Source organism: Gracilinanus agilis, chromosome 2, assembly GCF_016433145.1.
Source record: "Gracilinanus agilis isolate LMUSP501 chromosome 2, AgileGrace, whole genome shotgun sequence".
NCBI classification, from domain to species: domain Eukaryota; kingdom Metazoa; phylum Chordata; class Mammalia; order Didelphimorphia; family Didelphidae; genus Gracilinanus; species Gracilinanus agilis.
The window spans coordinates 338,753,880-338,767,184 of NC_058131.1; the positions used below are offsets into that span (position 1 = coordinate 338,753,880).

The 13,305-nt window shown below is 33.9% G+C and overlaps 1 protein-coding gene across 2 annotated transcripts in view; it reads right to left on the minus strand.

Moving 5' to 3' along the window:
* RALGAPB (Ral GTPase activating protein non-catalytic subunit beta) overlaps positions 1 to 13,305 on the minus strand; it is a 77,979-nt gene that overhangs the window by 32,484 nt on the left and 32,190 nt on the right. The window contains exons 13-20 of one of the 2 annotated variants that reach the window (XM_044664316.1): positions 11,366 to 11,430; positions 9,842 to 9,968; positions 8,061 to 8,182; positions 6,156 to 6,338; positions 4,991 to 5,142; positions 3,705 to 3,892; positions 2,223 to 2,329; positions 67 to 219 (exon numbers count right to left, since the gene is read on the minus strand). In XM_044664316.1, coding sequence (XP_044520251.1) covers positions 67 to 219; positions 2,223 to 2,329; positions 3,705 to 3,892; positions 4,991 to 5,142; positions 6,156 to 6,338; positions 8,061 to 8,182; positions 9,842 to 9,968; positions 11,366 to 11,430 — 1,097 coding nt within the window. Of the gene's footprint in view, positions 1 to 66; positions 220 to 2,222; positions 2,330 to 3,704; positions 3,893 to 4,990; positions 5,143 to 6,155; positions 6,339 to 8,060; positions 8,195 to 9,841; positions 9,969 to 11,365; positions 11,431 to 13,305 lie in introns of both variants that reach the window. The other variant, XM_044664314.1, reaches the window with a different exon arrangement.

The window sequence follows — 13,305 nt, forward strand, 5'->3', positions numbered from 1 at the left end:
CGAATAAATATTCCAGGACACTGATATGCAAAAGAAATAAACAATGGTTAGGAACTAGTGTCTTACTTCCTCATTTACAATTTCATGTAAGTCAGGAATGCTCAGATCTGCTTTGACAAAAGGAATTTTGTCCACTTCTTCAGGAAATGGTCGATGCTTCACTGTATATTTAATTCCAACATCATTTTTAGGAAGAGGACGAGATTCTGGCACAAAAAGCTGTTAAAATGAAGCAAAGCAATTTATATGGTCCACGTAATAAGTTATGATGCAATATAGAAGCTACCTTATTCCCCTTAATTCTACCTTTGCTCTAATAATTACTCCTAATTTATCCTGAGTATAGTTTGTCTATTCATAATTATTTGCATGCTGACTCTTCTGTTAGAATATGAGTTTCTTGAGAGCAGGGAGTGCTTACCCTTTTCAGCCTTGCCCATCATCAAATTCTTGTAGAAAGAATTACAGAATGACAGTAAGACAGAGAAAGGAGGTGAAGGAAAGAAGGCCTTTTATCCCTTAATTCCTTTTTCCCTTCTATAAGAGGTGAAGTATTTTTGTCTCTCCTACCACTGTTTTGCTTGGGCAGCTTAAAAAAAAAATAGTATGCTAAGGTTTACATTATCTTATTTGAGTCTCATAGAAACACTGTGAAATAGGTAGTACAAGTATTAAGTATTACTATTCCAATATTACATGAACAAATGAAGCATCAGAAATGAATGAATATATGATAAATATGTACTCCTATTTTCTAGATGATCCCTGGGTTTGAATTACTGAAACTAATTGGCCAAAATATATTATTTAAGTCAAAAAGGCTTTGATTTTATATACCTTTTGTTTTGCTAGAAAATTCTGAAAAGCAGGATTAACACTAGGGACAACTTCAGTGATGATCTGTTAAAAGTTTTTAATAAATAAAATTTGGCCCTAAAGCAACAATGACTGACAATGGTATAAAGTGTTCTACCCTGGAGGTATACATGTATTTTAATAGACTACAAAACATAAAACCAAAATATGAAAATTGTGGCAACAGGTTAGAGGGATTTCTTACTATCCTTTGAGTCACACTACACAGGCAGTTTTCTGTGGGTAAATCTGGGCTTTTGGAGAAGTTTTTAGGATATAAAACGTAGCTGGAATGGTGTTAAATAACAATGGATGTGTCAACAATTCAGAACCTGCTTTTCTGATGGTACAATCAACACCTGAAATATCAAGGGCATTTTTAGAAGCTGCATCACACCAAGAAAAAATATACCATTTAGTGACTTGCTTCTTCAGTATTAAATCGTGATTTAGAAACACAAAAAATGTTGCTACAAGAAAGAATATGATGAGATTGTAGATGGAATATAATGCCACCAAAGGAATAGTAGTAATGTATCCCATGTGATGGAAAACAAATTTGTTACTGAAAAAGAAAGCAAAGTTCAAAGTCTTAAACTTCTTTTTATATAAACACTACTTTTATAGTTTTCTTTAAATTTTAATGATGTCATAAGCTCACAAGATATAGACATTATCAACTCCAATCCCTTCATTTGAGACAGCTGGTGATACAGTATATTTAGTGCCATGTTTGAAGCCAAGAAGACCAGAGTTCTAATCTGGACTCTGATACTTCATAGCTGTATGACCTGGGCAAGTCACTTAAGACTCAGTTTCCTCAACTGTAAAATGAAGATAATGATAGCACCTACTTCACATAATTGTTATGAGGACCAAATGAGATAATATTTGTAAAGCACATAGTATATCCTGGCATATAAATAAATGCTTATTTATTCCCTTAACAAAGAAAAATTTAAACTTAGAGAGGAGAAATGATTTGCCCAAGATCATATGGCTGATAAATATCAAAGGCAGGATTTGAATGCAAGTCCATTGACTCCAAATTTCAAGTTCTTTCCATTGGACCACACTATTTCAACAATGTATTGCACATTACATTATATTACACAATGCATTACATATATAGCCAGTTATCCATTTTAAAAGGATAATAAAGTAACTTCACACTATAAGAGTACAAATTCTGTTATTTCAAGAGTTGTCAAGATATTTTTGTATATTTAGTGCATATATAATAAAACTTAAAAAAAGAAAAAACCATGTTCTAAACATTTCTTTTGTGGTAATGTTATTTTAGTCTATAAATAAAAAAGCACCAACTCCTCCTTCCCTGTTATTTCCCTCTGAGTTTTGACAGCTACCTTCTGGTTTGCTTTTGCCCCTCTTGGTAAAAGGGAAAGCTGTTGTATCCAAGCAAGCCTTCCAGACATTCCACGGACCAAAACAGTGACTGATGGGAAAGAATCATCTGTAAAGAGAAGTTTAGAAAAGACAATTTAGAACTTAGACACAATGGTAACTTTTTATTAAAATCTTTGTAAGCTATCGAAAAATAAACCCAATATTAAGTGATAACTCTATCTTCCTGCAATTTGTGATTCTCATAATTAGTCATGCCAAAGTAAATATTTACCAACTAACACTATTGCCCAATTTTTCTATCACTTCAAGAAAAAAAATTAATTCACCCCTGGTCCATGACCAAGTTGTTTTATTTCCATTCATTGCACACTTAATCATTTTCTTACATGGCTATCCAGAGTTTTGGGACTCCAGTATATTTTTGTCTTTTTACCATCTAAACCTTTTCTTAGCAAAGGAACAGTTGGGTTTTTAATAATAAATTAACATGAAATAATTTATTATGTTTTGGTTAATTTAACTCATAGTGACTGATGATGGCTAAACATGTTCTCCTATACTCCTTTAACCTATGCTCGATGGCATCACTGATCTTCTAATATCCCACAAGGCTCTAGTCATCAATACAAAAAAGGAAGATACAGGTTTTCAGATGTATATATGAAGTGAAGAGAGGGCTTTGCAGTATTGTTCAGCCCATGTGACTAAACAAATTTGTGAGGGAGCTGGCTCAGAACTAAATAAAATGGAGGAATTGCATGATGGCTAGTTATGAAATTTTAATTTTACTTAAAGATCTAGCTTTAAAATTATGATAGTTCAGTTTTAAAGGAAAAAGAAAACATGATCTAGCAGATTAATTAAAGGCCTTGTATAGCCTTTACTTCCTTTCAATATTTTTCAGTATTCAATTTCTGGAGGAGTTGCCAGCATGTCCTACAAAGATTTAAAGGAATCAAAAATGAATTGTCTGCTTGCTAGTGGAATGATGCCTCTACCCACTATCTTCTCTTCTTTGAACCATGACATTAGTTTTTTCTGTTATACCATAATACCCTAACCACTCTATTTCATAAGTTGCTAGTGACATCTGTTAAAAAACTTGCCCAAAGTTCGCATTCTGCTGATTAACCCCTTTCTAATATATCAGGAGTCTTCTGTATTATTTTTAAAAAGGATTTAAACTCTATAGAATCAATACCAAGTACTAGTTCTAAGGCAGAAGAGTAGTAATGTGTAGGCAATTGGGATTAAGTGACTCATCTAGGGTCACACAGCTAGGAAGTGTCAGAGGTCAAATTTGAACCCATGACTTCCCTGCTTTATGCCTGGTTCCCTGTCCATTCAACCACTTACTGATCCCTCTTCTGTGATATCTTGAGGACATATGCTCACATTTCCTAACTAATCCTTCCAAAGGCAGAATACTTTAGAAATTCCCATCAAGAAAGATTTATAATTTCAGGATGAAAGTCACTTACTCTGCTCATTCCCTAGGGGTTGCTCCAGCATTGCAAGGATGACACTATTATCCAAGACAAAGTACCGGAAACTGTGTCTGTTTAAAGTAGGCAGCCTGGAGCATTTGATCAAAGTAGTTTCATTCACCAGGCTACAGGGAGAGGCAGGACCACTGGGTGAAGGGAATGCACCAAGTAACTGCATGATGCTGGAGGGTACAGAAGAGAGATCAGTTAACAATTTCCAAATAGATACTGCTTTTGTCTACTTTAGTCATCAATGTTACCAGCTCCATGTTGTCATTCTAAGATTCTACTTTAATTAGCTCCTCAATGCTGTTTACCCTGAACTTCCATGGTACTTGTTAGTACTTTCCATGACTTCCATACTGCATCCTAAATTACAGTTATTTGTAGATGCATCTTATTCCTTACTAGGTTGCCAACAACTTCAGGAAAGGAGAATTGTGTTTTACTTTGTATTTCTTATAGCTTCTAGCATAGTCATCTGTATATTATAGTTTCAGTAACTATGTTCAAATATAATTATCTATACCAAATAATTTGGCACTTGATTATATACTATTTTCCATTATTCTGTGTTTATTTTATATAAGCCTTATTTCCCCAGTCACTATAATCAGTTTTTATGTTACCTCACTCAGAGCACAGTGCTAGTAGCATTAAGGTATTAAAAAACAAAACTTGACTAATTTAAATTCCCAAGATCATATCTAAGAGAATCATTAGATAGGAAGAACAATGGACTAGAGAGATAGCAGGAGACCTGAGTTTTTGTCTTCATTCTACCACTAATTTAGCAAATTATTGAATTTTTCTTGGCATTAGTTTTTTCATCTTAGTTGGACTAAGTGGTTTCTAGGTCATCTAAAAAAATCTATGATTCTAATAAACTTTCCTTTGTTAACAGATTCCCAACAACTCAATTATAACATTTATTCCGTTTGAAGATGTATTTTTGCTAAGCTTTTACCTTAAGTTTATTTTTTATCCATTATAAAAATCAATTTTAAGGAGTCTGATCATATTATTTTACCCAGCAAAGAAATATAAAAGCAATGTAACTGTCACCCTCTGAATTTTTTATTTCTTAGCTTAGAGGCACATGACATATACCATGCAGAAGGCAGAAAAAAACTATAAATCTTGCTCATTTTTAAGCTGGAGAATAAAAAGCATGCTTATAGTAAGCTACATCATATAGTGTGTCACAATTAGTGAGAAGATCAGAGAACTTACTACTATTAAACTATTAGGTCATAATCCCTAACTAACAGCTTCCATACCATGTAAGGGTAGCGTCAGCTGCATCCTTTACCCTCATCGATGCAGGGTTTGGCTCCTTATCTCCTTTGTATTTGACCTCTTGTTCACTACTCCTGGACTTGCTTCCTGAGATACCCAATTCCACAATCTCTAGTACCTCTTTTAAGCAATCCTAAAGGTGAAGCAAAGAAGATCTGTTAAATTCTTCATGAGGAAACAAATGTGAATGTTCATTTTTCTTAGATGGTCAGAGAATGGCTAACTGAAAAGAAATTCAATTCAATTACAATGTTTTATTACTACGTAGAATTTAGGGTGAAAATAGAGGATAAGCAAAGCCAGAAAATATTTTCCATAGGTGTATTTCTATAAACTTAAAAAAAAATGCTATTATCATAGAGACCCATTCTAACATTTCCTAACAAGGAAGCTGTGAAGAGAATACCAAATATTCTGCTAGTCATGGTATAGTCAGGACTATGATAAGGTATTGAAAGAGAAGCTTAAATGATCACTTATATATATAAGCCATTTCTTGCATCTTTGCTTTGGAGAATGCATGGAAGATGGAAACATTTTCTATCATGTCACTTTTATCTGTAAAATGCTTTGAAAATCTTTAATCAGAAAGAGTTTGAGAAGTTCTACAATTCAGCCAACATGTCTTTCCCCTTTTACACTATGACTGTATTAATAATAAGGTTATTGCTTTCTGCAAGACTTAAGATTAGTTCTTCTTCCCTTAAATAAAAAAAAAAGAGAATCATATCATCATACCAAAATGTTCAGCTGCTAGCTTAATACTTCTCTATTCATCTGTCATAACATAGGTGGTAATTTACCTACTGAGTTAAGTAGCTTGTCATTGATATAGGCGATTGGCTAAAATAAAACTGAGATTTCTATCTTTTTGAAAATAAAATTTAGAGCTTTTCATAAACTGAGTGCTAAATTAAATAAGGTCTCATATATGAATATAATAACATAGCATCATTAAATAATATATTTTTCTATTTATTACAGGCTATACTGTACTTGACAAGATATAATAAACAGGATTAGAGTAACACTTCTAGCCAACAAATACATACTTAAGTACAGCAATTTTTAATGTAAAGAAAATCATGTTTAAATTAAGGAATTTTTCCTGCCAAACATGCACCCAAGCCTGGTACTCTCTCTCACCTTTTCATCAAGCATGTCAGGATGCTCTGTCAGCCAGACACAAAGACACTGAAAAGCTGCAACAATCATGGAGTGAAGATCTCTGGAGTGAAATGGGGCTGGCCGACTACACTGGTACACAATGTAACTGCATATTGAACTAATGGCTCTCTTTTGGTCTGCTGAGTCGACTATCACCTTTACCTAAAGATATTTTTTAGGAAGGTAATAATTAGTTGATATCAATTTCATATACATGACAAATAGCTTGTAGTCAGCATTAATTAATTATGTGAGGTGCTACAGAATACCTTGCTTTTCTATAAACATAAGATGGAGAAAATACTAAAAATTACCATAAAACATACACCAGAAACGGTGGGAATACATTTCATGAATGTGAGGCTATAAGAGATCTTTCAAAACTGCTTTTCATGTTTCTAAATGTTATCTCCTTGTATTTAAATCTGCCATTTCTTTATTTTAAGATACTCTCTTGTGGACTCCTGGGGTCTGTGTGATTACTGTTAAAATTGCCCTGGTGTGGGGGGCAGCTGGGTAGCTCAGTGGATTGAGAGCCAGGCCTAGAGACGGGAGGTCCTAGGTTCAAATCCGGCCTCAGACATTTCCCAGCTGTGTGACCCTGGGCAAGTCACTTGACCCCCATTGCCTACCCTTACCACTCTTCCACCTATAAGTTAATTCACAGAAGTTAAGGGTTTAAAATTAAAAAAAAAAAAAAAAAATTGCCCTGGTGTGAATACATCTGTGTGCCAAATCTCACTGCACAGCCATCCTATTGCCTAAAGCAGAAATGTCAAACCAGAGCTACTAATCAATCAAATTAAAATATAAAAAAGTTGGGAATTGTTGAACAAAATAAAAAATGCAATATAGTACAGATATGTTGTTTTCTAAGTCAATATATAGCTGTAGAGATCTGCTTCTATTTGAGTTTCACACTACTTTTGTAGAGAACAAAATTCCTTAGCTTGGAATTCAAAGTTCTGTGAAATCTTGCATAAGTAAACCTTTCTAGACTTTTTTCATTGTTCCTCTTCACATGCAATATGCTCCAGTCAAACTAGTTTAGAATGTACCTTTTCATCTCTGTGTACTGAACTCTTTTTCTTCTTTCAAGGTCTACCCAGAAGTGATCCCTCTTCCTTGTAATCTCCATTCTACTGACCTCTTCTATGCAAATCATATTTTAATTTGTAATAAAAGTTGTCTTCTGATGCATTGTGGTGTGGAGGTGACTCTATACTTTCAAATGCTATACCAGCAAAGAAAAAACTGGAAGGACTACAATTTAGAAAGTTTAAGTGAAAGGGACAATTGCCAGAGTCCATATTTGTTGTCCTAGGGACCACCTAGCTAAATTTAGAGTTATATCATCCAATTTATTGCTGGAAGACAATTTGATTAGTGTTCTCGATGTGTGTATGTGTGTGTGTGTGTGTGTATATATATATATATACACACATATATATAAATAAAATTATATATATAATTAAATATATGCATGCATGTCATCTAAGTGTTTTCATTGGTTTTAACATAAGAAATATATAATCATAAGTTCCCTTTTACATAATTTTATCTTTAGGTTTGTTTTTATTTACAGTTTTTTTTTAAACCCTTAACTTCTGTGTATTGGCTCCTAGGTGGAAGAGTGATAAGGGTGGGCAATGGGGGCCAAGTGACTTGCCCAGGGTCACACAGCTGGGAAGTGTCTGAGGCCAGATTTGAACCTAGGACCTCCTGTCTCTAGGCCTGACTCTCAATCCACTGAGCTACCCAGCTGCCCTTTTAGTTACAGTTTATGCAAAAATATAGCCAGCTCTCGATTATCCATATTAATGAATAATACATAAATGGTTCAAATGCTAAACTAAACTAAAACTGTATACAGTCTTTCCTCACCTTTGCCAGTCCAGAAAGAAGTTCTAATGCAGCCAATGATATGCTCATGTCCTGACGCCACTGAGAATTGAGTCTTTGGGTTACAAGATGAATGCTGCGAATCAGGAGTCCAGCAGCTGTATCTGTATTAAGAGCTAGGATATAACCCCAATGCCAAATACCACAGGGAGGGAAAACAACTACGCATTAGTAACAATAAGCAAAGCATTCCCTTAGGCACAAACCAAAGCAGCCACAATAAGCACCTGGACAATGAATTTAGTGATTTACAAATAGGCTGATTAATCAGCACACCATACTAACATGTTATTTATTTGAATCTGAGTAGCTTCTAATATCAAAGCAGAATGCTATCAAATTGATCTAATTGGAATTTTGATATTTAAATAAATATCCCTCAGTAAGACTTTGAATCTTAAAATACTATTTGCTAATAGGTCTTAGCTTCATTTTTAAAAAGCATAACAAAAACTGTTATAGGCTTCTCAAGCAAATTGTGTGTGTGTGTGTGTGTGTGTGTGTGTGTGTGTGTGTGTGTGTGTGTGTGTGTGTTGGTATACTGATTTATGGAGTCTAGTTTTTCAGTGCATCCACATATGGTGGAAATCATTTTTGGCAGCTATTACCCATTGTCCTTAAGATTTAACCCTTACAGAAAATATTACATGCAATACCCTTAGCTAATTAAAAAAATTTGACTATCCAGAACTCTATTCCTGAATACAAGAAAATAAACATTCCCAACCCGCCATGTTTTATTTGCCTGCCAATTCTAAAAGTAAAAGAAAACACTATTTTGGTAATGCAAAATGAGGAGAATATGAAACTGAATTTATAAATGAACTTTTGGGTCATTATACCTGTCAATCCTATTGGGAAGAGGGCAGTGACAACAGAAAAAGGAATGGTCATTAAGGAGAGACATATAGGCAGCACACTAACACAAATTTGGATTTCTTAGCAAAACTTTTTGCAACATTACAAGCAGAACTTACTAACAGTTCATCAAAATGCTGAAACAGACTAGTCACTTCACACATACCTATTGGGACACATACAGTAAAAAAAAAACTGCTTAAATATCAAAATCATGTTTATATTCTTTTAAATATTACCTTATTGATCACTAGGGTACCCAGAATCATGTATATATAATGAATAATGTTAAGAGTTACTTTAAACAACACATATTAGTGAATTCAATGATTAATCAAATGCACATTTGAATAACACATAATAGAGGTTTTATACATGACATACCCAAGGTTACTTTGCTGAGAACTTAATTTTATGAGTTTAGGTCAGAAACACATTTAGTTTAATTTAAAACAGATGCTAAACTCATATATAAGTAATTCGACTTTGGATTAATGTCCATTTTGCAATTATGTCTCTCTACATAAAATATTTCAAAGCACTCAAAGTTACAAAACCCATCAAAAATAGTACTCTTAAGTCAAGATATTCTGTAAAATACTTTCCTGAGCAGGTGAGTGACAAATGTCATATTTTACATTCATGAATGAAATAATTTTCCAACCTTATGCTGTAGTACTTAGCAGTTTTAAACATAAGGGTGTTTTCAAAATGGTGCAATAATTGTAAGAATATAAATGAATATAAAATATAATGGAACTGAATTCAAAATACTTTAAGTCTTTTTTTTTCACAGATTTAACACCTAGAGGAGTAGCAATTCAAATATGTAAAATTAGACAAAAAATTATTAAGTAAAATTTCTAAAATGAATGTAAATTAAAAAAAATTTTTTTTTGACTTACCATAATCCCTTAGAAGAGCCTGGGCAGGTCTTTCACTGTCTGGGGTTGTAGGTTCTGTGCTTCCTCCACTTGCTGAACTAATGCCGCTATTAGTACGACTATGACTTTTGAGGTTTTCTTCACCATTCTAGCCAAATCAAAGATGATTTAAATATAGAAATACCACAACCATTGATATTTGGGGGCAATAAAATAATAAATAAATGTGATATGGGAATTAGGTCAACTCATTAACAGATAGATATAATCTACATAGACAGACTCTTTACTAACTTGATAAAAACAAAAAGCTGCTTACTTATTTATCTTATTTATAGTTCATATATTTGGCCCAAAGAATAGAGGGGGGAGAAGGCAGAGCAGGGTTGGCTCCTGATAAAAGAACCCAGTTCAAGCCCTTTCCTCTTTTCACTGAGGTGTGCCAAGAAATTAAATCTGAGGTAGAGCTACAAAGATCTAGGGTTTCAAATTCGTCATTTATTAGCTGGTATGAAGTAGGCTGAATTGGTTTCTCTGCACTTATTTTCCCCAACAGAATAATGATTGTACTGAACTCGATGCCTCTGAGGTCCAGCTCTAAAAAAAAAAAATTATCTGGTCCAAGGCAAGTGTTTTTTACTAACTCTACTAGTATTCTCAACAAAACCCCCAAATAACAAATGAACAGAGCTGAATCACCAATGATAAACAACAGAACACCAGTGTCTTCATGATCTAGAGCAACTCCTGGGCTGGTGGTAGTGAAGGGATATTTTATGATTGCTATTTCATTTATAAAGAATTTAAATGAGAAGAACCAGGAGAACATTGCACACAGTAACAGCAGTATTGTATGATGAATAATTGTGAATGACTTAGCTATTCTCAGCAATACAGTGATCCAAGACAATCCCAAAGGTCTCATGATGAAAAATGCCATATGCCTTAAGAGAAAGAACTGATGGATTCTGAATGCAGATTGAAACATACTATATTTTCTTTTCTTTCTTCATTTTTTTGGCTTTTTAAAAAATTCTCTTCTACAGAATGACTAGTATAGAAAAATGTTTTATATGATTACACATGTAAAATCTGTATCAGAGTTACATCTTAGGGAGAGGGGAGAGGAAGGAAGAAAAGAAAGACAGAATATGGAACTCAAAAACATTCTGGGGTGTTTAAGAGCAAGGATTATTTATTTTTTTGTCTTTATATTCCTAGCACCTGGCCCAGGGCCTGGCACATAGTAAGTGCTTAATAAATGTTTGTTGATTAATTTAAAAAACTTTTTTACAGTAATTAGCGTGGCAAAACAATGTCGCTGTGAACCATCAATTAGGTCATAAAAATAACTTCCTTCTCAGATTTTATAACCTTTTACTTTAAAACAAAGCCAAAAAAACCCCAAGCCTCTATTTAACCAATGAAAAGGAAATTCTGGAAAGTCTTAAAATGTAATGTCTTAAAAATCACAACAGACTATATTTTATGAAGTAACAAATTCTTTGACAAAATACCAAACACAAAGGTATTAATGCTTCTTACCATTTCCATCTGACAGCCAATGGCTTCCAAAAGTGCTGAATCTTGAACAATATTTAACATTGCACCTATAACAAAGAAAGTATTTTATGTAGGATATATGGCAAGAGTTTTTTTTTTATATTAAAATGGATAAAGCATCATTTAAGGCAAATGAAACAGACCTATTATAGACACACTGTCTATTACAGACAAAAGGATGTCAAAGACCATTTCTTAAAAACTGACTAAGAATTTGATTGATTGTTATTAGAAAGAAACAGATATATCCAAATAACAAGAATAGTATGTGTATTTTGTAAGTCACTGAAAATAAATGAAATTTCATAGTTCTAACTTTATTTTATATTAAGAAAATTAATAAATATCAGGTTCAGAAATATTAGGATGTTGTGTGATTTTTAGGGTCAAATGCAATGAAGTTATTTTATTTATTTTCAAATCCTTACCTTTCATCTTAGAATCAATACTGTGTATTTGTTCTAAGGCAGAAAAGCTATGAGGGCTAGGCATGGGGTTAAATGACTTGCCCAGGGTCACATAGCTCGGAAGTGTTTGAAGTCACATTTGAATCCAGGATCTCTCAGCTCCGGGCCTGGCTTTCAATCCACTGAGCCACCTAGCTGCCCCGCAAAGAAGTTATTTTCTAAAGAGAACCTGGCATTGCTTTTAAATATTTCAACAGAGCAGCAAAAACTGGGGACAAAATACCACCAAAGACTCAATACTTTAAGAAATGACAAGTCACTGTATCTTATTTCTTCATAAATATCTGAAGCTCAGGGTTTGAAGCAAAGGTCTTCCTCAATCTTAATACAGACTCCAAATCCAGCACCCTTTCTACTATACTACACGGCCTCATAATGTTTGAAGGGCTGTTAAATGAAAAAGGGATTAGACTTATTGTCTATGGCTTAAGATAGCAAGCCTAGGACCAATGGGAAGAGATTATTGAAAAGCTGAATTTAGCTTTAAGACCTTTAGCTTCAATGCTGCAATAAGTGGCCTCATAAAGTGGTGAATTTCTCATCACTGAAGGTATTCAAGATAAGGCTGAGTGACTTTATCAAGGATAATGTAAATGAAGGTTGTGGGGGGAGAAATGTTTCAACTAATTAATCTCTAAGGTTCCAATTCTAATAGTCCTATGTTTCCAAAAATTCCTAAATAACAGTGACAGCAAGACTGAAAGTAGTTTAAGCTGAGATGAGAAGAGGAGTGGTGGTGGGGATGTGGAAGAAATTGAAGCTCTAATCTCACTGTTCACAACTCTACAGGAGAGGCCAGAAAGAGAACATAACTCTTGAACTTTAAAACAGCTTCTGGAGACACATGTGCCCATCTCTATATAAGCAAAGGTCTAAATGGTGTACAACTCTGGGAGTGAGTTGAATTCATTCGAGTTGAGTTATCCATCACTTTCAGCCCTAAGGCTAACTATTGGACTGTAGCAAGAGCAGTGAAGAAATTCTGGTAGACAAAAGGGAGTAGAAACAATATTCTGACGCAATCTTATATTAAAAAGGGTAAAAATAGCACAGAGGGAGAAAAAAAAATAAAAAGTTGACTGAGAAAATATTCTAAAGCATGTCAGAATGGATAGGAGTGTAGGGTCATATGAAAAGAAGTTTCCTTTACGTCCTCTATATATCATTCCCTTTAAACCCCCTTATATATTTCTGTTAATGGCACCATCCCATCATTAACTTCAAGTCTTCAATACTCTGAATCTTGGCACTTTCTGAGTCTTACATTTATTTCCATCATATCCTCCAAATCCCATCAATTCTACCTTGTTAATATCTCTAAATTCTGTCTTCTTTTCTCTAGCTCCAATGTTATTTTGTGCTAAAATCCTTCATTACTACCCACCGGGACTATTACCATAACCTCCTTATAGATCTTTCTATTTCCATTCACTCTCAAACTAATCCATCCCACGT